We start from the raw sequence: 26,777 nt of genomic DNA, 5'->3' as shown, positions 1-26,777 counted from the left end.
ACTTTGTCACCTGACCCTGCTGAAAATAGTGTACAGAGGATGCCCCTGGGCTAGAGAGGATCAATGAAGGTTTTGTTACTATTAGAAAGCATGTATATCCAGGGCTGAGTTGGTGGTCTATAAAAAGAATATCAGACAGTGATAATAGTGCTTTCAAATAGTTGGCTTAGAGATTTTCTCTAGTGTGTTGGGTAACACACTCAAATGGGTCATATTCCAGTCGATTAATACATTTATTTGTGAAAATAATTCTGTTGCTCTTTCATCCTGAATGATGGAATGATTGTATACATATTATATAGTAATATATAATGATATATCTTGATTTTTGCTATATTCACTCTTTTTTTACAGTGTCCCTGTAACTGTTCAATTTGTTTTTGTTTAGTAATCAAATTGGTTTGGTTTTATTACAGTTCAACATGGATAGAGTAAATGCTGAGGAGTTTTTGGAGGTTTATAAAGGTGTTGTAGCCGAGTACACTGTAAGTATATGTTGCAGCACTCTTTTATGATTTGAATTGGTCCATTAAAAGAAAACACGGACACACATTATTCTGTGTCATTTTAGTGCTATGCACCAACATTTAAATGAATCTTTTCATACAGTGCGCTTAGATACTTGCTGATAGTACAACTAAATCTGTCCCTGACCTTAACCCTATCATAGTGAATACAGTAAGTACATTGTACCTAACAAGATATATTTTTAATGTAAGTGCATAAAATAAAATGATCCAGAAGCATTAATGACCCCCTTATTTGTTATAGCTAGTATAATGCTAAAATCAATAAAAAGAAAATAAAAAGAAGCTCACGTGTGATTTCAGTTGTGTTTAATTATTCATTAAAAGAAGGCGTAGTCTCCAAAGCATGTTGTAATTGAGAGTGCACTTGTCTCCTGCAAACCTATTTAAAATATATGAGTACTTACCTCATAGCAGATTCCCTGTTCTGGGTTCTGTTCTCACAGTGTTATGTCACAGTACATGAAGTTTTGTTTCACAGGAACAACCTTCACAATCCTGTTGGCTATTAAGCATCAATAAATTGCTCTTGTCTTTCGAATTTAAGCTGAATGGCAATTTTTCTTCTGATAACGTCTGCACAAGTATTTTAGACCAAATATAAGCCAATTTCTGTTCTGGGTCATTGAAGCCAGAGGCTATTTTGGAGTCTGTTGCCATGAAAACTGTCTCATCAACATATTGATTGCTTCACAATCACCAAAACACAAGTCTGCACAGTGCAGGTACAAAGTGCCCACAAAACATTTTGCTCAGAGTTTGCCGCTACTTTAACAGTGCAAAAGGTTTCTTAACGCATTAAGAAAGTGGGAACTGATAATAGTGTTCTGCTAAAATACATTAGTAAAGTCATTTAATTGTCTTACTCTGGCTGCTGGAACAAAGTGCACCAGTGCCAAGCAGATCTTATCGTGATACTTTAGCACAGCTCAGTACAAAGAACAGTTCCACAGGCCTTTTTTCTTTCTCCAGTTCCCTTTTCTCTCTTCAGTGATGACTTTTAAAACTTGTGAGGTTTCCGTGGAGTTATAATATAGTGAACGCCGTGACCTTCCCAATATTGTATGATGTATTTTGCAACATGTTTCCATGTCATCAATCAATGACTCCTCCTCTTATTATGTAAGATATGGCAAAGCATTTGGTAATAATTTTATAAGCAAAAATATAATTGCCACTATTAGCAGAAACATTTTTAATGAGTTGCTTTCACATAACGCATCTTGTCATTGTAACTGCTTATTTGTTTACATGCACACTGATAGCGAAGTGCAGATTTTGAGTAAAATGGGGAAGCTCTTTAATTCCTCTTTAAATTCATTGTTTAACCATAACATAAACTCTTAAATTTAAAGCTTTGCATTTATGGTTTCAGTAAAAAAACATTTTATTGCACACATTTTTTTGTGGAACGAGATTCTTTAGATTATTACAATGATCTTCACACTAAGAAAATTTTGTTCTTTTGTTCTTTTCTTCCGTGGTTTTGCTGTTTTTACCAGTTGGGCAGACTACTAATAGTTTATAATGGTAATTTAATGTATATAGCATTTGAGATTTTGGTTTTGTATATGTGTATGTTTAATTTTTTAAATATTAGATTTTGAATTAACTCATATATTGTTTATCTTAAAGGCTTAATGAATTTGAGATCTAACATGGGTAAAGTTGCTATTAAAAAAAAAAAACTTATTTTTTTATTTGTTTAAATCTAAAATGAAAAAGTTGCCACTGTGGCTCGTAGGCTGTTTATTTGGTCTGGGCACTTCACATTCACCCCATAATGCACGCCAAATACAGAGGCCAACTCATCAAACCAGCTTAACAGAGAATGAGAACTAGTCTTGTTGCAAATGACCTGTACCAAGAACAATAGCAACAATTGTTTGCTTTGACATCCTTTAATTTATATATTTATTAAGAGGCACGCTGGTAACTTGAGTCCTCCAGCTGCTCCAATGTCTTCCCAAGGTCTATTCAGATAATAAGCTCTTTCATTGGTACAGGCAGGTAGACCGAGGGGAATCGTTAACTCTTGACTGCTTGTGTTGCAGAATATGGTGGATGAACTTTGTTCCGGACCTTGCATGGCCCTTGAGATCCATGCTACTGACGCACCCAGAACCTTTCGGGAGTTCTGTGGACCCGCAGACCCTGTGAGTAACAAGATGGTTCAGTCTTGCTGTAATGTGTATTTATTTCCTTAGGTCCCCCCCAAAATCTTAAATTATGTGTTTACCCACAAGCATTGCATCTTTCTTTTTATATACTGTATGTACAGTATAGGAACATATAACCTTGTTTTAAACTCAAGTCTTATGAAAGTTATAACAGAGACTTAATGGTCCTTCGGTCTTTTGGACTCAGTGACCTCTTTTACTTTATGTATCATGTAATCTGTAGCACTCTGAAGGCATATCATCTGTACTCCCCGGTTAAAAAACCTGCTTTGTGTCTGCATCAGCCAGTCGAAATGTACACCATCATGAAGGTTTCATCTTGTATGGAAGATTAGTCTGCCCACTCATGTTGCATGACGACTGTTTCCGCTCTAGGTGGCCACCAGTCTGCCAACCTTTTTCTACTACTGCCAGAGATAGCTTGTAAATTGCAGGTACCAGCCATGATGTACCATAAGATAAGAATTACAATCCTTTGCTCCTTGAAGTCCTTGGACTGGGGTTTATCAGCCTTATGCACGGTACTAAAAGATTTGATAATAATGTGGACTTTGTCATTTTCATTGTGGTGCTTGCTCATAGTCCAGTTTGTTTCCTGTGATGGTAAAAATGTGGGCTCTAGAGTTTAATCATCTGGTCAAGGACCCAATTAAATCAAATTAGAGTATTGTGAATTTTCGTATATGCCTATCAAGTTTAAAATTTACCAAAATATTTTTTTAGCAGATATAAAATTAAACAAAGTATCATTATTATTATTATTATTAATAATAAAAATAACACTTTTGTCATTCAATTGCAAATTGATTAATATAATAATGCATATTGCATATGTAATACAAATAAAATATACAAGTAATAATAAAAATGTATCTTCCAGAATAAAGGAGTATTTTAACATTTTTGTCAGATTAAATGAGAATTGCTGCTTCTGATTAGCAATTGAAAGCAAATCATGGTTTTTGTCTTTATCAAATGATCAATTATCAAAAGGCATTGCATTCATTTGGAACAATGATTAAACTGATTGGAACTGTGCATTAAATGGCTTCCAACCAGTAAGAATTATTCCAACAGACCATGGTATAATAGAAGAAAATCCAGTGGGTGATATATGGATGGTTTTTTTTTAATCGTGTCAGTGGGAGAAATCATCCACTTAAAACTCCCAACACACTTTCTTGGCAATTTGAAGATATATCAAACTTTGTGGCTAATTCGTTTGACGTTATTTGTGGATTTGTGTATGGTCTTACGTCTACAGAAGTTTAGGAGTTTACACTGTTGTAAAATGTTATGTTGTAAATGTTATGTTTTTGAACAAATCCTACACATTCAATGCAAATTTGCCACTTTGTAAAATAGTGGTTTTCTTTTGAGATCGGTTTGGACATTCAGTAGCAAACTGTCACCGTTAGCGCTTTATTATTCAAAAGATGGATCTATGCGTGATATGACGTGAAATGTTTCTATTGACTAAATGCTAAATGCTTAACACAAGCTGATTCTCACCCACTAGATATTTGTGTTCTTTGACACAAACGGCTTTGATATGCAAAGCATGGCTGCAGTGTTGACCTTTACAAGGTCAAACTGGATTGCTCAATCATGGGTTCCGGAAAGAGCTCCACGCTTCTGAATTGAAAACCCCGCCCTGGGACCTCCCCACCCTCTCTTCTACACACTCAAACACTCACATGGCACAGAGGGAAAGAGAGAGAGAGAGCGTGAGAGTGTGTGGTTGGTTTTTTTAAACACTCTGACAGCCTGTATTTCAACATTGTCTGGGCACAACAGCAACAGTATTATACCTCACAAGTTCTTTTAACTTAAGCTCTTAATTTTGACAAGTTCTTCTGCTTTCCCCCCTCCTTTTGTGCTGGATCTGTGGCTGCATGTCTGTGGTTTATAAACACTGCCAGTATGATGCTTAAAACATAGTTATTATGTGTGTTTTGGTGAGATAACCTGCTCTGTATATTGTACCGTAAACACTATTTCATTGGTGCTATGTATAAACGAGGGGTTTCCATCCATTCCTTTCCATTCACCAAATCACACTAAACATATATGTGCTGAGCCATTTTTTTACATCCATTTATAAACTTGTAAGAACTTTGTAGTAGTGTTTGGACTGGATTCAGTCGTTTGTCTTAAATCGTAGTGCAGCTTCAGCTTATTTTGTTTGTCATGGGAGATTTTTGTTTTTGTTTTTTTGTTGTTGTTGAAGTTTATCATCTAGAATTTGTTTTTTCAGCCTTATTTCTATTAAAGAAAATGATTTAAAATGTCTGTTTAATTTCATTTAACCATTTTATTTTTAGCTTTAAAAGTGGTGCAGGAAATGAAGAAAGGTGTCATCATGCTATGACTCAAGCTGTGTATACAGTTCTACTTTTGAGATAGCACAGTAACTGCAAGGCTTTATACTGAACTGCCCCAATCTGAATAGTCATTCATTCTTAAATCAGTGAATGCAATACATTTTTGCTACAAAAATTGTCTTGCCATGTATTTTTGATGACCAGTTAATTTCAAATTGTTGTCAAAAATAAAGTAGCCAGAGTAGATATAGAAAGTTTGTCTACTGTAAGTGCATTATCACAGGTTCCCAGGGTAGACAGCTCTATTAATTTTAATGGAACCAAACTTGGTATGATTCATTCATCTATTGTCGACAGACACAACTACATTTTTTAAAGAAAAGGTTGCGTGCAGTTTTGTTTGTTGTTGTCACCTAGACTACAGTGACATGTTTGCAGTCATGCTTTCGGTCTATAATAAGCCTAGCGGAAAAAATGTATCGGGTTAACAGTCCTTAAGATAATATTGCAGGATTGATTAAAGGCCGAACTAAAATACAAAAAGTCAGAAATGATTGGCAACACGGATATTAGGATAAACCATTAACACTTTGAGACTGCAGGATTGTGTGAACAAAAGAAAGGGAGAAATATTTTCAGCATTGTTTGTGAAGGATTATTTGTGCTTCATAAAGAGAGGATAATACTCTTCATCGCTGTTTGAGTCTGAAGGCAGGCGTGTTTTTCTTTCATTTCAGCCGAAAGTTTCAAAATCTTGTACAAACACAAAGATTACATTAATTCGGGTTGGAATGTGTAAAGTTTTGTGAGACCTTAACAGAGCATCATCTGCGTTTATGGCATCTTCTGCAAAGGTGGAAGATGTGTATGATAGATATTGGGGGGGGCGAGGTCTAAATTTAATAATGTGGTTAGTCAGCCTAGATTCGGCATGCTTCACTAACCACTCTTTTGCCTAGTGACCTCCAGTGGGTTTCTATACTGCTGGACACACTTTAATGTCATGCAAAGCTTTAGGCTGATGATACACGAGGCAACCTTTTGAACAGTGTTGCTAGGCAACTTTGGGAAACCAGGTGAGACATAGTCCCCGTAACCATCAAAAAAGTTGCCAGAGCAAAATTGCTCAAAAAAGATGCCCCATGTGCCATTATGCCACCAACAATGAAGATTAACTTCATACCTGAAGATACATGCTTTATTTACAGAATTGATCAGAGTTTTTTTGTTCCAGTATACCACCAGTCTCTGTAAGTTAGACATTATTTAATAATAAACAAATGAATAAATAATAATGAAATTACTAATAATGAAATTATGACCACAACTGATAATTATTTTAATGTTATGGCCAATAACTGATTAATGGACAATATTATAAATGTGTTTTACTTTTTTCAACAAAAACAAAATGAAAACTCATTAAAAACTACAATGAATAGTAGTAATATAAAACATATCGGTACCATATTGGTTATCAGCCGATAGTAGAGATATTTAAATTTATTGGCATTAATATGTAATTGTTAATTTCTCAATTCTTAGTGTCTTAGCAGTATAATGAATATTTTTGAACAACTATTTGTAGGACACTCCCAATTCAAACATAACAAACACATCTCTTAAGGATCTATAAAATGAAGGCATGGTAAAAGTAAGCTATGTTTAATAAATGATCCAACACATTAGGAATGCTTTTTAACTTTAAGTTTGGCTTACCTGTCAATAAGGTTCTCTGCATGTTTATTGGCTCAATTAAAAACTTCCTCAATCTTATAAAAACTATACCAATGTTTAGCCTTGTTTTAACTCACTGTCTGTCTCTTTTTTCCAAGTCTTTTTGCCAAATACACATTATACACAGGCTTGCACTTATACTTCTATAATAAAATACAAACCTTTTGGTTTGTTTAGAGGTATGCCAGATGGTAGACAGGCAGATAGGCCACCATATCCCTTCACCTATTTGCTATCAAGATATGAAGATATCTTCAACCAGTATAACAAAAATGTTTATGAAAAGCATTCAGATTTACTAATAATTAATTTATCAACACTATTGAATGTAATGTTTGGCAAATCTCAAAGTGGATATCTATTTTTCCTATATATTCCTAATAGTGTAGAATTGTATTATTGGCCATTAATTTATTTAAACATAAAGTTGTTACTATTTTAAGGTTAATGCCGGTTGCCATTTATTGGCCATGTAATTAATGAGATAATTTGGATAAATCAGACAATTTTAAAGAGGCATCCTTTCCTCAATAGTACACACTATGGGGTATACACTAGCCCTAAATCAGACCTTCCCCTTTAGTTTCCATCATTTTCATTGACACCATTTGGTTTTGAGGGCAGCCTCGCTTCTATGTTAAGGTATTTTGCCAATTTTTTTCAAGGATGTGTTTTCTGAACACTTTCTTCTTTTATATAAAATATTTTTAAGGAATGCTATCAGCTGTGGAACACTGTGCTTCTCTCCAGTGTTACAGATCGCTTTATCATGTTGATGGAAGTGAAGAAGAGGATATGTGTGACAGTATTGAAAAATTCATAATGGTAGATCCTGTCGGCTTTAAGATCTCCACTCAAGTCAAGTGTTAAGACTTTTTACCTTTCTTATTCCTGCTTGTTATGATTGTTCAGTTTAAACAGACTCTCCATCTCATGTGTCTGTGTACACAAGGAAACAGTGTTTTTCTAGACAAAACTTCCTTGACAAGGTTGTTTCTAAATGTGTGAGATTGTATTCTACTATTGTGTTAGATCAGACAAACCTCACAAAAGATTTAATTTACTGGTTCCTGTGTAAATACCTGCTGTTATTGTCTGCCTTTATGCATTCATTTCCATTTTGTATGTGTCTGTTTGAACTTGATAAGCTCCAAGGCTGACTTTTGTCCAAGGTTGTACAGAAGAAATTAGCCATTTGTTTTCTGTGTGAGAACACACCAAGGTCCTGTTCTCTTAGTTGTGCTTAAGTCTCATATGGTGTTGGACTTCATGAATAATGTATTGTGCCGACAGATCGTATCAACTGACAAAGTTCAACTGAATGCCTGTCAATGACTGACTGGCTTTCAGCTCCAGGTGCCAAAATACCGTAACAGAACCTCCACCTGGAAACGAAGATAACTTACTTGTAACATGGTAAACCTATATAGTGGGAATGTAACCGTGTCTGTTTTGTCACAAACAATGGTTATAAAATAATGGATTAGATGTTTGGGGACAGTGTTCGGCTACTTTAGATGAGAGCGTGGGCTCCTAGAACAATTTGTGTGTCCATTCATGTCTTTAATACAGCACTAAGGCGTAACAACGTGTTTGTGAATCATTTGAGTGCCCTGAACTGAGTTTAGTAGGATGTTAGTCTAGTGTGCTTGTTCGCGGCTCTGTCAGTCAAGGCCTGTGATGCCTTTTACGAAGAGAAACAAAGCACAATTGGCACTGTTGTCTCACGTCTTCTGTACAGTCTTGTTAGATCTGACTGTGAGAAATTTGACAGGCCAACTTTTTAAATCCTGTGAATAAAGGGCAATGGCAGTTAGTAACAATGAGGTTTTCCTGTATTAGGGTATTGGAGTCACTCAAGTACAAATAACCAAATGTGCTGTAGATGTTTCTCTTATGTTCAGGCAAAATAAATAATTTTTTACCAGTTATTACTAGTCTTCAGTGTTGCATGATCCTTTAGAAATTGTTATAAGATGCAGATTTGGTGCTCAAGAAACATTTGTATTATCAATGTTGAAAATAGTTTTGCTGCTTAATATTTTTGTGGAAATCTTGATATATGTTATTCTTTTTTTTATATTATCATTTTAATGTTTCTTAGCTCAATAAAAATATATATATATTATTCCACATTTTTGAACAGTAGTGTTTTAAATTGACCAAAGAATATATAAAGTAAGTTCTACCCAATGTTTACAAATGTATTCCTGTTGTAATGTATATTTTAATTGGAATAGCAATTGTAATTTTAACAATTATATGCTTGATATTTTCTTTCACAAACTCTATATTGAACAGATGACTTGATTTGTAAGCATGGAAGAATAGATAGCTCTCAAACAGCATCAGCCCATGTGCGTTTCCTGTTGTAAACCAAATTGTTGATCCGCAAACTAAGTTATTCAATCAGTCAGGGTTTAATTGTGATGACAGTTGGCGCTGAAGGCTAGCATGTGCCAGTGCTGTAAGCATGTGGTCATAAAGGCAGGACCGTGGAGACCTGTAGTTACCATGGCGGTGCTCTCCTAGGAGGCTCCAGTGTCGTCCCACAGCATCGATTGCTGCTTAATTAAGGCCCTCTTACATCAGAGCGGAACAGGGAGTGAGCGAGCGAGCCATGTGACTGGAACTGAACTGGAACTGCCTTGCACAGTCTGCCCATCATCTGCTACCAAATTACCTCACAGCTACCTCCCTGTATTTCCTAACGTTAGGAAAGTCTGTTTTGATTTGTTGTTGATCATTTTGCCTGTTAAAATGCCATCACTGGAAAAAAATTGTTTACATATCATTCACTCTAGCTTTGCACCTTAAAGTGCTCTCACAATTCCGAGGGGCAAAAAGGTTTATTGACACAAAAGTCACTAACAAACCATGGGGCTTTTCATTGGTCAGTGTGGAGAATTTGAGTGGCCCAGTTACATGCTCCTTATTGAAATGCCAGGACGTCACCAGATGAATAGTAAACGTGACTGCACCTTTAAACAAATGGTGACTTTTTTCTTTGCCATTTACCTGAAGCTTTCCTATTCAAATGACTTCAAGTATTCTAATGACAAAGACAATTCACTTGCCACCACCTGGGGAGAAGTGATTTGTTCGAGGATACTTTGGTGGAGCCACAGTTGTGACGCCATTAATTCTCAAGGTTCTACATCACTTATTTGGGACTAATGGTTGCCATCATTTTTTCGCTTAAACTGAAACTTGATATCTCCAAAACCACTTATATGCCAAAACCAAATCTATTTTTATGCAATTTGTTATTTTAAACTAGGCAGTGTTGTGCGCTGAATGACTGTAAAGAGATAAGGCTTGGTTTAAAATGTTTGAACGGTCACACTTTATATTTTGCGGCCATAAGTACTATGTACTTGATTTCAAAAATGAGTACAGTGTACAGTGTTGTATTGCAAAACACTGCTGCTACTGAGGTGGGATACGGGTAATGTTAGGGACAGGTTTGGTGGTATAGGTAGGTACTTTTAAAAATATAAGTACAATGTATAAACGTTTACACAATAAGAGCATTGTACCTAATGATTTATTTAAATGTAAGCACACAGTACTTAAGGCCACCTAATATAAAGTGGGGCCGTTTGAACTGTTGGTGATTGGTTTAGGAAGGCCCATCTTGGCATGGTCAGGAGTACAAAAGGAACTCTTAAATGAAAGGAATCTGTTGCTCATTAATTAACATATACACAAAGCAGATTAGCACGTTTACTATTTTAATAGCCGTGAAGTGAGTGCCTTCTGTGAAGGAGACACTGCAGCCTCATTTAATAAACATGGATGTTTTTACAGGTAAGCGGAGGCATTGACGTACTGTTTCAGATCCAACTTTTTAATGACTATACTAAAAATTTTACATTTACAGTCTAATTTACACATCAGTTCAGTTTTTGGAGGGAAATATTTTTATGTTAACAAAGACTGCATTTGTTTTTATCAAAAGTACAGTCAGTAAAAAAAAGTATACAAATATAGCCTTTTTAAATTTCTGTGGTGACAAAGCTGAATTTTTAGTAGCCATTATTCCAGTCTTCAGTGTTACATGATTCTTCAGAAATGATGTGCTGATTTGGTGCTCAAGAATATTTTTTTTATTTTTAGAATAGAAATGTGCTGTTAATGCCTTAACTGAAACTATTCGGATGCAGTGGGACCAGCTAATATTCTGATCAGGCAGATACAGGGTTAAATACGAGGAGTTTAAGTCTGGAACAGTACACTCCGCTAACTTGATCTGACACCCAGATTGTCTTTCACCCATTTGACCAATTAAGGCTAGTTTACCCATCTAGTGTAAACTTGTCTTTCTAAATTACAGTTATTTTAGTTTTCAATAATTTGTGATGATTGACAAATACTTTTAAATGGCACTGAGAGTCCTTTTAGTGCGAGGGAACAGATATCCCCTGGGACGTGTCTCTCTGAAAACGGGTCCCGTTTTATCAGTGAGCAGCGAGAGGAGGGTTTGTGAGGTAACCGTTTTTTCCTCAGTCTAAATAGACAGTAGTGTTACGTCAGTGAGTCTCTATTGACATTTACTTTATGTTCTGTGTGGTGGAGTGAGAGAGGTTTAGTGTGCATTTGAAGTGTGTTTGGCAACAGCCCTGTTTAGAAAACGAACACACACACACACACACACACACACACACACACACACACACACTATGAATGTTGACGTCAAACAGCAATCTCCAGTGTGGATATCATAGTCATATAAACGTGTTGATTTAAGCACCGTTCTCAAAGGAGTTCCATGAGACACAGAAGCAGTGAGAGGCCACATAAACTCCCTTAGTTTTTTTGTTTCTCACCGTCGTCTGTAGTTTGTGTGTGACCATCAGTGTTTGGGACTCATTACAGTGACATTAAGCTCAGTGGCTGCAGGTCACTTACAGGTAGCTAACGCTATTATAGTGAGCCAGCTTTGCCAGGAATTCTCTCAGCGCTGAAAATCAAGCTCACTGTGGGCAAGTGTGTGTGTGTGTGTGTGTGTGTGTGTTTGCATGTGTTTTAAAAGTCCGGTTCCAGTCTGGCTAAAACAAATATTTGGCTATTTAAAACAAAGTAGATGCTTTAGCTGTTTAGTTGACCGATTAAGCCTTGTTAAGATAAATGTTTGGATGAAATATACAGTTCCAAATTTGATTTGGTCAGTAAGTTATTTTTAAAGCAAGGATGCTTCACACCGATTAAAGTCAGTAAATGCATTTATAATATTACATATGATTTCACTCGAAAACATTTGGATTCATCAATTAATATATTTTCGCAAAAATATTAAGCATTGCGACTGTTAATATTTTTGCGTATCAAATCTGCATATTAGAATTATTTCTGAAGAATCGTGTGACCCTAAAACTGCAGAAAATTTAGCATTTTAATAAGACATTTATAATGAAAATACATTTTAAAATATATGGAAATAAAATCATATTACCGATTTATTTTATTTGTGATCAAATAAATACATAAGAGAAGTCAACATTAAAAAAATCATATTGAAATCAAGCTTTTAGACAAAAAATATGGCGGTGGCAATATGGCAATAGCATGGTACCTTGATATTTATTATAGTACTAAGTATTATGTTATGAAGCACCTTTTGGTTACACTTTATTTTAAGGTGTCCTTACATTTAAGTACTGAGAAATATTAATGAAATACATTACTATAGATTGTTAGGATTGGGGTTTGGCGTAGGGTCATTGCATGTGATTATGCAGAATTTATTACTAAATTTAACATGTAACAAAGACATTTAAATAAAGTGTTACCCTTTTTTCTTATTGCTATCCTAGTGCCCTTTGTTCCAAAAACATTTTTAATCTTTTTTTTTGTCATTTAGTCTCTGGCAGTAATGCCTGCACAAACTGTTCATAATTTTCAAAAATCCTTAGATGTGTGTAAGCCATATGTGTTAGATGCAATAAGGATGTGCCTGTATCATCTCTTTCAACTGACTCATTACCAAGAAACGAACAGAGCTTTCCAATGTCTTTATACTTGTCTTCATGACATCAGGTTCAGACTTGTTTTAAAGTAATCAACAGCAGATAAATAAAACTAAAGAAGGCAAAGACTTTATTGTCTTAATGTTACTTTTCTAAGTCAACAAGATAATGACTATCCAGCAAGATTCTCTAAATATGCCCGAGCTTAAGAAAGGAAATCATAGGTTACACACAGTGCTCTTTATTGAAACCAAAACACTAATTTTCCCTCAGACTTTCTCTCATGACTATGTGTGGTCGCTTAATACTCTCTCTTTGTTTGAACTGTGTGGTCTTCAGCAAGTTCCAGTCCACCGAAATGGAAATGCAGAGATCAAAATGGAGGTGACAAGATGGGTGTGGCTAAGGAAACCCAATTTATTTACATGTAGATAACCCGTCCCTCATGGGCGGTGATTGGGAATTAAATTTCCTACTGGTAGAGATTAGCAAAGGACAGTAGAGCCGCTGGGGCTTGTGTCCTCGGGAACATTTCATTTCATCACGTTCCATTTTTGAGTTCGCCAGCTGGCCAGCTGAGCTCTGAATGAGAAGCACATGTGAGCTCGAATTAAAGTCAAGACCTGGTATTAGTCCAACATTCTGCTGAAAGGGCAGTGAAACATAAACTCAAAGTAAACTCAGCCAAGACCCCTTGAACTTCTGTCACGCTGTAGTGGCAGGGGAGGAGTATTTATTTAACATTTGTGCACCTTTGTAAAGATGATCATGTATTTTTAAAATGGCTTACACCGTAACGCTCGGCTACATCAGTCCAGTTAGTTGCTTGCGTCTGAAGTCCTGACCGTGAGACTTTCATGTCTTGTATTCCTCTGCTACCGTTTCACTGTTTTTTGCGAGATGACAGCATGCCCAGAATGCTGAGCAGCCTGTTCTCTGCCAGCCTGGTGTTAATGTCTGGATGAGATGAGTTTGACCAGAGAAAATAACACAGAAGGTTTGGTTTCACACAAATAATGTCTGTTCATCAGTTCTGAATGAATTTACTTTTATTTGGCATCATTAGATTTCGATTCTGTCCAACAAATACACTCGCTCTCTGGGAAAAAAAAGAAGCATTTTACCAATAAATAATAAATATTCTACAGTATCTTGTCTAGAAAAGAAAGAAAACGGAATATCTCACACAGAAGTTGCTCTGAATTCTGGCAGCTTTCTGTTAATGCAATACATTTGTGTGGCTGACTTAAACGTTTTGGTTTCCCGCTTGTTGGAATTACTGGATTTTGCTTCTAAAATTTTGCTGAGAAACTGTGAATGAGACCGCCCCTTAAATATTACAAACTAAAATTGTTGCTTTCATTGTGATGTTGGAATTTTGTATTGTCAGCCTGTTGTTATAAACTAGAGTTTGTTCTTAAAATACTTAGTTACAATGTCTGTACATCTGACAGTAGCCACTAGCCAATGATTTCCAGTTTTTTCCAAACCGTGGAAGTCAGTGGTCACCATGAGATGTTCCCTTACCAACATTCTTAAAAACATTACATTTTGGATTCAAAAGGTGATAAAAGTTGTAACTTATGGGGTAAACTGTCCATTTAAAGATAAAGTTCGAAATTTTGACGTCGTTTACTCACCTTGATGTTTATCCAAACCTGTGTAACCTTCTTATGTTGAACTTAGAATATATTTCCAAACATTTTGATGGACCCCATTGACTTCCGTAGTAGGGAAAGAAATACAATGGAAGTCAGTGGGGACCATGAGCTGTTTGGCTACCAGAATTCATCAAAATATCTTATGTTCAACATAGTAACGAAACTCATATAGCTTGGACTAACAAGGAGGTGAGTGAATGACACCTAAACTTTTATTTTTGGCTGCAGTTATACCTAAGTTGGAGTTTAAGCTTTTTCAATTTTTGTGACTCCAAAGAGGACTGTTTAGGAAGCTGATGTGTGCAGTAATGTGAACGAGCACGTGTGGTGTAACCCAATTCCCTGGATAGAATGTGACGTTATGTGATCTCACAGCAGCGTTGAGCATGAGTAACCATCACAGCACATGCATCATCACCCGTGCTTTCATCCAATTGCTCTACCCAGGAAACCCTGTCCATAGCACATGCTCCATTGTTCTTACTATAAGCCATCACAGAGCTTTCACCGTGTTATGTGTTCTGTTCCCACACAGGAAATTGCACGCCACCTTCGGCCCTCCTCTTTACGAGCGCTCTACGGGAAAAACAAAGTGCAGAATGCCGTCCACTGCACGGACCTACCGGAAGATGGGATTCTGGAGGTGAGCTCAAGCAAATCTCATTCAAATGTTACGCAAGAGCCACACAGTCACATTTTGTATTCGGTGTCCTTTTGAGGAAGTTCGTTCGCCTTCGAAATATTTCTGGATCCCACAAATGTTTATGAAACTCAGAACAAAATGGCATCCAGGTCTCATGACTGTCCGCAGTGGGCCGAGGCAGACCCACAGCCCGGATCACAGGAAGGAAAGCAGGCGGGTAGAGTCGGTTTGGTAGAAGGGGGAAAAAAAAAAGCCATTGTTATGCCAAGGAGTGGGTTTGGCCCGGTGGACGTCATTGTTGTGCACAACTCCTGATCTGTCCGGCCTCCTAGCACAAATGGCCCCTTGTTAATCATTTGCCTGCTGACCGACTCAGCCATGACATTCCAAGAGCTCAGGCCTCACAGAGGCCCAGCACAGACGCCGGCTGCCGTAACAGGCACAATTCAGGGAAAGTCAATTGTTTGAAAGTAAAACAAGCTGGTGAGCTGACGCTGAGGCCTGATGAAGTGCTAAAAGTGCTTCTCAGATTAACACACAGGTTTGTTTTTTTTAATGTAAGGAATTGAAATTTTTGAAACGCTCTCATAAGGCATGTCCCAGTTGACGTACTTCTGCACTGTGGCATTTTTTAGTATAAATAGCGTGAGCAGAAAAAACACTTAATTCGCTTATAATGTTAGTTCACCACAAAATTTGTACTTTTTATAAAATTTGTACTAATTACTCACCCTCGTGTCGTTCCAAACCCATCAAACCCTCATTTGTCTTAAGAACACAAATTACGTTTAGTTTTTTCTCGTTTAGAGCTTTCTTACTCTTCTGAACGTTTTCAGGTCCAAAAAGGTAGTAAAGACATCCTCAAAATGGTCCATGTGTCATCAGTGGTTCATCTGTAATTTTACAAAGCTACGTAAATACTTCTTGCGCGCACAGAAATCAAAAGTAACAAGTTTATTCAAGCCTTCTTCTCGTTCCTTTATCGAGACCGCAATGTAACAAATGTTATATATGGGCTGAGTCTCGTATAGAGCAGAGGGACGCATGCTGTGTGTCGCGGTGCTCTCAATAATGGCGGAATACGGACATTTTGAAAATAATTGTCAAATAAATTTGTTTTTCTTTTCTTATCGCACAAAAATGATTCTTGTTGCTTTGTAAAATTACAGAAGTACTTGTAATACACGATGTCCTTACTATGTTTCTGGATCTGTTTTCTAAGTTCAAAATAAGAAATGATGTTCAATATCATGCGACTGGAGGGAATCACAATGTGAAGCTTTGAAATCGTCCGTTATACACCAGGATTTTGTCTGAAATCTATCAATTTTGACAGACTAGCTCTGACTTTTAAGAACTAGTGTCTATACAAATTACAAATCAAATTCTGTTCGAAACTTTGTGTGGTTTTTTCATCCTTATAAGACATATTGGATGATTAGATAACAGATGTATATATATTCTGCATGTATAGTGTGCATTTTTGTCTATGTATTGACCTTTTGTCAGTGTTATTATAGAAGCTTGGAATTAATTGTGGCTATTTCTGTGTTTCAGGTCCAGTATTTCTTTAAGATTTTAGATGGGTGAAGCAACTGTGAGAAACATCGGGCAGTTGTTTAAATAAAGACCACTTGAAAGACAATAACTCAGTTGTCTGTCCATTTATTTCTTCTTAGGTCTTACCCAGATTTAAATAACATTACAAGAGCAAATGCAACTCTTGACAAGTGTTCTGATGTCCAACAATGACTTTTAAGAACTTTAAACAACAAAACAAAATATCCTATTACATGGGGTACTGCTTTGCATCTGATAGGTTTCTAACCTTTGACCAGTGACTTTGGTTTTTGGATTCATACATTACACTTTCTCCTGCTGAAAAAAATTGTACAACTGCATAAATATAAAATTCTTCCACCATGAAAATGGCTAAAACATTCATTAGAAAGTAACACCACATCATGTGATGTCTCCAGAACAAAAAAAAAGAAAAAAAGAAATGCACTGAGTTGCCATGGTGACCACTGGCCACTTCAGTCCTCCAGACTAGACACACAGTTCTACACTTAATAGTAAAGGAAAATAAAAGCCTTACACAGAATTGTCATTAGCCCCAGTTTCCCAAATTGCAAGACGATCAAATAAAAAGTCAAAAGGTGATGTAAAAACATATTCCCCGCAATCAATGGAAAAGATGGAAAGAAAAGGAAAGAAAGAAGATTTGAACGGAGTGCAGTCACTTACACACACACACAGACCTGGGGAGTTCAGAGCGTACCATGCCAGTATTTTCAGTTTTTAAGTAGACGAATATGCACATTCACACTCAAACTCTCTCTCTCTCACACACACACACACACACACACCTTGGACCGCTAAGGCTTTCTCACATAAGACAACAGAAATAACCACATGGCTTGGAAAGGACCATCATATGTGACTACTGCACTGCACACTCCATAAAATATAAAGAGACCACACTAGGCAGAAATACTTAGGGGACAGAAACACTGCTCGCTACATCAGTAGTGGAATTTTAATTTACAGTAATAAATGAACGTCCCATGGCTCACGGAATATTCGCATTTACAGTAGAATAAATACTTCTCTATTGCTACTCTTCCTGTAATTTACATTCTAACCCTAGACATGCAGAGAAAAGCTAGTGTAAAGCGTTCAGATTAAGTGTAGGTCCCGTATGTTATGAAACTTTGTTCAAGACTAGTTGTCGTAGTTGTTTTTCCAATTGAATTTGTACTTGTCTTTGTTTATTCATCTGAAATTACTGTTTTGAAATGGGCAGAATAAAAGTGCTATTTTCATAGCTAAGGTCATGAGTTGATGGTGATTTTGATGTCAAAACGTCCCTGAGAACGGTCCTTCTCGCTGTAATCGATGTTCTGTCCGAATACTTTACACTCGATGCGCATTTCGAAATCTTTAGTGATGTTGTGGAACTTGACGGCCACCAGAGGCTGGAGGTACTGGGGCTGTAGCAGCTTTCCGTAGTAAGGGTAATACTGGAGGGGGAAGCCAGCCCCCAACCCGAAGTACTCGATCGGTCCAAGATGTTCTGCGTCCTCTTCTCTCTGTTGACAGCCAGAAATTGATTGATTGTAAGCATCTGCCCCATGCATAAATCCAAATTGTATGAAAAAATGGATATTCATTTTGATTGGTGTCCTAACGTTTAATCGAATCCAAAATAAGCTTTTGTTTACATAATATATGTGCTATGTATATTTATTATGTACATGTGTATATATTTAAGAAAAACGTGGCATATTAAATTTATTTTTATCACTGCTGTCAAACGATTAATCACGATTTATCATCCAAAATAAAAGTTTTTGTTTACATAATATATGCATGTGTATCGTGCACATTTATTATGTATATATAAATACGCACACATACCGTATATATTTGGGAAATATACATACATTTATATATAAATATATTTAATATATAAACATTATATCATTTACTTAAATATATACGTGCCTGACGTGTTTTGTATTTATATATGCATCATAAAAACAGTACACGCACACATATATTTTGGATGCGATTAATCATTTGACAGCACAATTTTTTATACCATATAAATGATATGATTTAAAATATTTACATGTGAATATTTTCTAAATATACACAGTACACAAACATATGGGATTACATTAAATGGCGTATATAAAAAAAAAACACACACAGGAGACTAACCAATATATCTGTACACGGGATTTTACCTTGTTTGTGCAGTGGATTGGGATCAGATGGTCTTGAAAGTTAGGGCGGATCAACTCAGGGATGCTCTCATTCGCTGGAGGCTGCGGAAAGGGAATGGCGATGAGTTATAATCCAAACATTACGATGATTTTTGCCTCGGGGCTAACAAAAACTGTTCACAAGCGCCTGGCGTTCATGGCAAATAAGTAGGTTAATATTGACGGCGTGATCGTGGAATGCTGCATAGCTCACCTGTGGCCTGAAGTTCACGATCCTATTTAGTTTAATGATAATGCAGGGTTTGCCTTCTTTGAAGCCGAAATCCTCATTGTTGGGTTCTAATCCTGAGCACTCCTTCAGCAAGGTTCTGTGGAAGCGGCAGGCCTTCCTCACGCCGTCATTGCTCTCCACTTCTCCGCGGTCCATATAGTTTTTAGGTTTGTCTGAACATGAAACGAGTTAAACCTTATTACTGACTAATACAACAGTATTTGCTTGTCATTACTACAACAGCGCGCAGGCATGCAAGACAGCGAAATAAGTCAAATAAAGCCCTAACTGTCTACCTAAGCAGTGGCTTATGAATGAAGGTTTTATGGCGGAGCTGTGGAGTGACGTAGGAGATCGCTTGCCGAACTGTACCCTTTTTAGCTGACCTACTTAACAATACAGCTAGAAAAAAAGCCTCGGTTTATTAACGTAATCTTATAACTTGTACCTCCGCAGTCTTCGAAATTGTTGTTATCACCCTGTTTTTCATTGTTGTATTGCATCAGAAAGGCCTTGATCTCGTCCACATGTTTCTGGTAATTCCCTTCCGTGATGGAGTAGGTGATCTCGGCCTTTTCCGGGCGCGGGGTGTGTGATAAGCCTGTAAGGAAAGCGCAAAAGTCAAATGTGGCCCAATAACTAGCATCAACCGTACAATCGAACATTCAGAAGAGTTCATTTCCCCCCCCGGCTACGAGAGTGGAGAGTGCCTGGTCTATTCATTGTCATGGAAGTTTGCTATTCAGATTCCCAGCTTGGCAGTAATTTTCCACCAGCTCCCAACGTACGGCCAAAGCAGGGCGTGGTGTGAGCAGAGCCAGCGGAGGAGAGCAAGCCAATGGAAACCTAAGACCTAAGTTTAATGCCAATTTTAATGTTTAATGTTTCAACGGATTTGGCAGCGGCCTTCCTGCGCGTTTGCAGCGGCTGGTCCAAAAGAGGAGCATGGGAAACGTACGCGGACATTGTTTAACGCATTCCGGTTAGAGCCTGTGAGAGTCTCCCAGCTCCCCCTCCTCCTCTCCACAACCTCACGTGCTTCTGTCACACAATGGAAACTTTTAGCCTCTGCGAGAGGGAGGCGGGACCTGAACGCAGGCATCGTGTCTTTTCTACGTCCGGCCTTCTTTGCAGCGAATAGCTGCACACCATGGTGATCTCCACTTCATTCCTACTCATGTTCATTCTTTTTAGACTTCAAGGGCCGCCTCTCTTAAAGGGGAAACGGTTCTTCTTGGCAGAGGCGTTTATGTTCGAAGACAGATAAATGTAATGCCAAGGCGGGAGTGTGCACTGTGCAAACATTCACTGGCATGGCTGGTGTGGCGAATGGCTGGCAGGGGAGCAACGGGCAACCTAACAGGGATTATGGAAACTGCAGTGTACAATGCCCTCCACTGTTTCTCCCCCCCCCCACCCCTGATTTTTAATTGCTAAACATTCTTGTTTGTGCAAAACAAGCTTAGCCGTAAACCCTGATCCTGTTGTAAACTACTTCAAAGGTATGAGTGGTGATACCACCATCCCCGACTGAAATACTACAAGGCGTACGGGTTCAAAGGCACGAGACGTGTGCAGATGAAGAACAACTGTGCTGTAAGAACCCAAACGGGAAGCTGTGTCAGAGTAGCCGGGAGTGTGAAGGTCAAAATGGCTTTCTGTGTCTCTCCTTCTCCTCCCTCACACTCCTACCACCTCCACCCCTCTCTCTCTCTCTCTCTCTCTCTGAGGTCAGACAGACCTTTAGAGCTGCCGAAATGTCACAGGGTTTGCAGAAACAAAATTAACTTCCAGCGTTACGGAACAGTTCGAGCGCTCGTAAACGATAACGTCCCCGAAACAGTTTGTTCTTTCCGGTTTTTTTTCCGTATCGTCGTCCTGTGGCAGCAAGGCCTCTTGCGGATCTTGTCAACCAGGTAATAAACAAATCTCCGAGCGCACCTTAAAAGGAGGTTTACCGCATAATGCAGAACAAGACACAAAAACATTGTTCATATTGTGTTTGCCACGGCTTCCATGTAAGTCCAAATAATCAACTACACATCAACACTCTCATAACAACTGTCGCATACTTATCAAAACTCCTGCCAGTCAAAACAACTTGTAAAGTACATGTAGTTCATTCTGTATCTCTTCAGTCTGCTGACTCACAGCGTTTGCGTACAAATAGTACCCAACACTTTTGGGCATGTGTTATCTTTGACATCAGTGTGTTTGGTTCATTACCTGGGGGTGCAACCCTGTCCTGGTATTTGGGCTTGTAGTTGCTGAGAGTCAGGAGCATGGCCTGGATGGTGCCAATGAAAATTCCAGCCAAGCAGCCATAGAAGATTACGTAGAAGATGAAGATTTTCACTGGAAAGAAAAATATACAGCATGAAATCAATGGGTGGTTTCAGAGCACTGAGTGAACAAATGGCGCTTAAATGTATCCACATTCACTCTTGTTTTGAAGAGCATGTACAATGATGCAAAAACTGCATGAAATAAAACTTAAGTTTAATTTTTATACCTACCAAAAGCTTTTTTCGAACATAACTGGAATATAAAAAGACGCCTTCATCACTTGGATGGTTTAGTAATCTACAGACAATTTAATATCTGATCATTTTAATCGAAATGATCTTCCAGTGAAATGCAGAACTTAGTTATTGGTGTGGTTAAACTCCACCTCTTTTTTCTTGCAACCAACTACTTCTGTCCAATCAGCAAATGGATAGAACCAATTCTCAACCCCATTTTTTTAAATGTATTTATTCGATAATACATTTCAGATGTACATTTAGAAGAAAAGATCTTTGGCTACTTTAGTTTCACAGCGACTTTAAACTGACAAGAGCACCACGGACTGAACAAAGTCTAAACTACTAAGAATGAAGAGTCTTTCCAGATACTCATGAAAATCTAAAGTAAAACATCATTAGACAAATTCCCATTAAACAAGCTTTCATAACTCCTTCTATTTTTGCAGATCATTTCTCTGATACTCGCAGATCGTGTCTTTAATTCAGCCTTATTGATCATTTTATTGATCATGATCAACATGCATCTTAGGCCCTCTTTGATTTTCTAAGATGAAAAAGCGCAGCTGTTTCATGCAAAGTTGCTAGTAATTGTGAAACAAGCCAAAGCTTCGGTCAAACTCCCAGATTACTCATAACACTAGCTCCCTAAACGTCCCTGTGTGACGCAACAACAGCATGCGACCTACAGAATAACATTCCTGTCTGTCAGTTACTGTGCCAGTCGGTGGGCTTCATTGAAAGCGGCCCCCGAAGACCACTTCAAACTAGTCCCCGCTGAACACAAAGGTCAGTTTGTGCGTGTGTGCATGACGGGGTTATACTTCCTTTCCTTCTGTCCTGGCAATAAAAACCTTTGCCGCCACTTAAATCTACAGGAAACACATTCAAGTTTGAATACAGTCCCACAACGGTTTCACGTGTTGCAGTCTCAGCGTGGGCAGAGAAAGAAGCTTGTCCCTGAAGGTATTAATAATACGTGTGTTGTAAAGTCCTATGACGCTTTAAAAGCACATTCACATTAATCCCTGATCATGGAAGAGTGAGAGTAAGGATGCCAACAGCAAACAATAACAATACAAAAGCCATCAGTCTCCTCATCGGTTTCACTAAAATAAGTAAAAACAATAGATGGGTGATTCTGTAATTACGGGTACATTCATAATTTTCAGCTTTTTATTCAAACTGTTATTTTTAAATAAATTCTAAGGTGTTGCAGCCTATAACAATATAATAATCTACTTAAATACCTGAAAATTATGATTTCTTCTTGTCAAAATGAGTACCATTTTTTCCAATGTGCAATCAAAATATTTTATATAGCTTTTCTTTTGGCAGCATTTTATTCATTTCATTTATAAAAGCCCTAAATAGTCACTTAATTCTACACCCTTCAATTATTTAAAATACATTTTTGTGTCCATTAATCTTGCATCAACCATATTTTCCCATTATCTCTTAGAACTGTGTAAGTTACAGGAAATGATGTCACTTTCACTCATTAATAAGATCTGAAGCACAGAAAAGTATATGTGCTCTTTGTGAGAAAACACTTTAATCTAAAAACGTCTTATACCAAGGGTTATTTTGTAGAATGTCAAATCTGTTACCACAATATCAAAAGGAAAACAGAATTTATTACATATCTCACTATTTAGAGGTCTTTTAATCATGCTTCCATTATTTCATAATGTGCTCCTAGCATTTATGTCAGCAAGTGTTTTTGACCAAAAAAAAAAGGAAATATAAAAAAAGTCAATTCTGCTACTATGGTAGAGTAACAATGCTGACAAATATCATAATCATTACTAAGATATTGTTGAACCTTTAAAATATTTCAACATTTCTTTTTTTACTGGATATTGTATATAATAAATTTTCAGATTAAAAACCCTTGCTCCAAGTGGACAGTTCTGTGAAGACGGTTTTTTTTAAAGATATGCACAGATGACATATTATCTCAGTTTCCAATGTGTTGGAATGTAAGGACATTTTGTCCAAAGAAAAAAAAAAGGTCTTTTTGATTTATTGTTGTTTCGTTCTGTAACAGAGTTGACGATACCATTTATTAAAAGTAAAACAAGAAGTAATTTGGCAAGCACTTGGTTATTCAAATTGTATATGTTACAATTGTTAAAAAAACAACAAAAAAATTTTTTTTTTTGATATATGACTATTAAATTATATATATTATATACAAGATAGTGGAAATCACCCTCATGTACGTGAGTCATGCAGTTTTCATTCAAAGTATTTGCGGGCTGCACCTTGACATAATAACACGTTCCCCGAACAATATGACAACAGAAAGATGTGAAATAGATGCCACGAAGTTAAAAGCTCCTCTCTGAAAGAATAATAAAGAGTTTTAATGGAATCAAAGGCGTCAGCGAAAGCGCTTCCTCTATCGCTAGCCTCCGCTTTCTCGACTCTTTATGAGTTTTGTTTGGATAGCGTTCGCCGGGTTTTCCGATCCACACGAGCTGTTAATACTCACAAAACGTCAAATCTGCGATTTTAACGAAACTTCACCAGGCTTGCCGCAGACGTTTCTGTACATTTCAAAGCGAAACTCCGAGCGCGGTGCCTAAAGTTAGCTGGCTAGGCTACATGTGACTGGCTCCCTCATGATAACTCCACATGTCACTCGACCAAAACCTCAACCTTGATGTTTCCCTCCGTTTCGCCGCGCGCTGCTTTAAACAACTTAGCGAGTCTTAATAAGTGTGCATTGGTTTTATGGTGACGTACGGTTGGTTACCGGATAACACAACTTTTCAGTGACCGGCATTTGCGAGTGGAGTGAGTGTAAACACGAGTCGATCTCGCGTCAGGAGAGCGGCGATAAACGCAAACGTTAAAAACTGATAAAACTCTCAGCTACAGATGGTTTTCCCGCTTCAAAAGCATCCATTTAACTCGCCTAATGGACATTTACGAAACAAGCAGCAAAGCAGGAGTAAAACCGATTATTACTATTACATTATCACTAACTGTAGGCCATAAACTAAAACAGACCGAATTACTTCATCGAGTCGTCTTGAGGACAGTCAATACTTATTCGTTCACACGCTGACATCTGCAGCTTTTATGTAACTCGACTTCCCCGTAAAAAAAATACTGTTTCCATCCATGTCTGAATAATTATGAACGAGAACTCGATGTACTTTATTGATTGACGGACGTGAAAAGCCACGATCGCCGGATGCTGTAACTTTTAAGCAATTTAGATTCGTGCCAAGCAGCCACTAAACTTACATTTTTACTTTAGAGGCTGGAAAAAATTATCGAGTCGTCCTTCGACTAACTCACTGCTACCCTGAGCGTCTGAGATGAGTGACAGTCTCTTTCCTAAACAGAAATAACATCCGTATCACGACCTTCAGAACGACCTTTTCGTTTCTAAACACCTCCAGCACGGAACCAAACTTTAACATTTAACCGAACAGTCGATCAAATATAAAAACAGCCTAACGCTTTTTCCATTCAGCTTCCATCTCACCACCTTGTGGTTCATTTCGCGTATCAGCTCATCTATTACGTGACTATTACTCATTTCTATCGGCACACTCTATGCACCAGAACCCCGCGTATCCCTTTGCTTATTATTATTATTATTTTATTTTTTTTACGAGAATCTCTTAACACGATAATCTGATTATAATAGCAAGCCGCCACCGAGAGGCGTTTTTTTTCTCTTCAAAAACGAAAGTCACGACTCGGTCCGATCAAACAGGTGTTGAGCTTTTCTTTTTTTTTTCTCCAAAGTCGGGAAACACGCTCCAGTCATATTTGAGACGTAACATTATTAGCATCGAATAAAGGAGAAAGGCTAGTTTAATCCAAGAGAAGGGGCGCTGATGAAGCAATCTTAAAAACACTTACACCAACTGCAGCCGGAGCGTCCTAAAAATTCCTTCTTCTCAGAATTCCAGATAAAGCTCTTCCATCCACCGTCGCCGTCTTTATTTGCAGACATTTTCGGTATTTAGTTCCCTTTTTGGTGGTGTTTGAGCGGGCCTTACGGACTTCACAGCGATGTCGTCCCCTTCCCAAATGTTGTAAAAAAGGACAAAGTCGTACCCGGTACCTTTGCTTGTACTCACTCAATATATAGTCCGGGCTTGGCTCCGCCCATCGGCTCTTTTAATAAGTTACCTTCAAAAGAAGGAGGGCAGATTCGGACCAATCACAGGCCGTCTTGCTTTTGCGTAACGACTCGTAAACGGGGGTGGACTTCATGCTCGCCTGAGCAGTTCAGCGCTGTGTGTTTCAAACTGTGTTCTTTACCTCAAAATCACGCATTATCTTGACTTTATGCCGTAAAACAGTGCCATGTGTAAATCCAGCTGTATATCTGACTGCTTGAAGGACAAGTAGAAAAGGTGCTACAATGATTATTTGTTTGTTTATTGTTGACTTGTAGGCCTAGACTAAAGTTGGGTTTCTGAACATGTCCCACGGCACAGTACCGTGTTATTCTTGGAAGTACCTTAGCAGCATATAAACACCACGATGTATGAATTTCATATGAAAATACTATGGTAGTGCTATCTGATACCGTCACTGCACCACGGTACCTCCAACATACTTTCTGTGAGGAGATACGTTTTTTTGTTGAAGGCCAAATCATAAAACAGTTTAAAAGTGCTTGTATAAAATCATATCATTTTCTCATGTAGCATTCATGAAAGTACAGATGGCGCTATGATACAAAACACATTTTCTTCACTTTGTAAGTTTTTTTCTTCACTAAGTCGGTGATAGAGATCAAAAGTGTATGGGCATAAATGTGCGCGCTGTGCGTGTATGTTGTGAAGGGGAGGAAACATTTTCCCTGGCGACCTGTGGAAGATTTAAGTTTAAGTATGTGATCTGTGCCCTTTTCAAGGGCATTTGTGGGAGGCAACAGAAGCAGAGCCGGCACACATGCACTGAGCCACAGTTTCAGTCTCTCAGTACGGTGTTTGAGAATATATGTCATGGCACTGATTTTTCTTACAAATCATAGACAAGCTCCAACAAATGTCAGGTATTAATTTCTGCACACTGCTACCATGTTCTTTCTGCGGATGTGAGGATATGTTTAACCACAAAACATGGATACATTACTATTACATTGAATTAATTAGGCGGAGGCAAATAAATACAGATGTGTAAATAATACAAGAATGTTATGTTTAAACAGTGTATGCTTAAATTGCAGATTTTT

General features: G+C 37.7%; 2 protein-coding genes across 3 annotated transcripts in view; one reads left to right on the top strand and one right to left on the bottom strand.

Moving 5' to 3' along the window:
* nme7 (NME/NM23 family member 7) overlaps positions 1-16,689 on the top strand; it is a 31,430-nt gene extending 14,741 nt beyond the window's left edge. The window contains exons 9-12 of one of the 2 annotated variants that reach the window (XM_043241546.1): positions 417-485; positions 2,582-2,683; positions 14,934-15,041; positions 16,599-16,689. In XM_043241546.1, the coding sequence (XP_043097481.1) occupies positions 417-485; positions 2,582-2,683; positions 14,934-15,041; positions 16,599-16,631 (312 nt within the window). In that variant the 3' untranslated portion in view covers positions 16,632-16,689. The other variant, XM_043241545.1, reaches the window with a different exon arrangement.
* A 1-nt stretch (position 16,690) lies between these two features.
* atp1b1a (ATPase Na+/K+ transporting subunit beta 1a) lies at positions 16,691-25,666 on the bottom strand. Its single transcript, XM_043241553.1, has 6 exons — positions 25,451-25,666; positions 21,270-21,398; positions 19,492-19,644; positions 19,026-19,216; positions 18,794-18,874; positions 16,691-18,133 (listed from the first exon to the last, which is right to left on the bottom strand). Exons 1-6 carry the CDS (start codon positions 25,542-25,544, stop codon positions 17,876-17,878), a joined length of 906 nt encoding a protein of 301 aa, XP_043097488.1. The 5' UTR covers positions 25,545-25,666; the 3' UTR covers positions 16,691-17,875.
* Positions 25,667-26,777: the final 1,111 nt, after the last annotated feature.

The sequence above is a fragment of the Puntigrus tetrazona genome, chromosome 6, assembly GCF_018831695.1.
Source record: "Puntigrus tetrazona isolate hp1 chromosome 6, ASM1883169v1, whole genome shotgun sequence".
NCBI lineage: Eukaryota > Metazoa > Chordata > Actinopteri > Cypriniformes > Cyprinidae > Puntigrus > Puntigrus tetrazona.
This window is presented reverse-complemented; position numbering and strand designations above follow the sequence as displayed.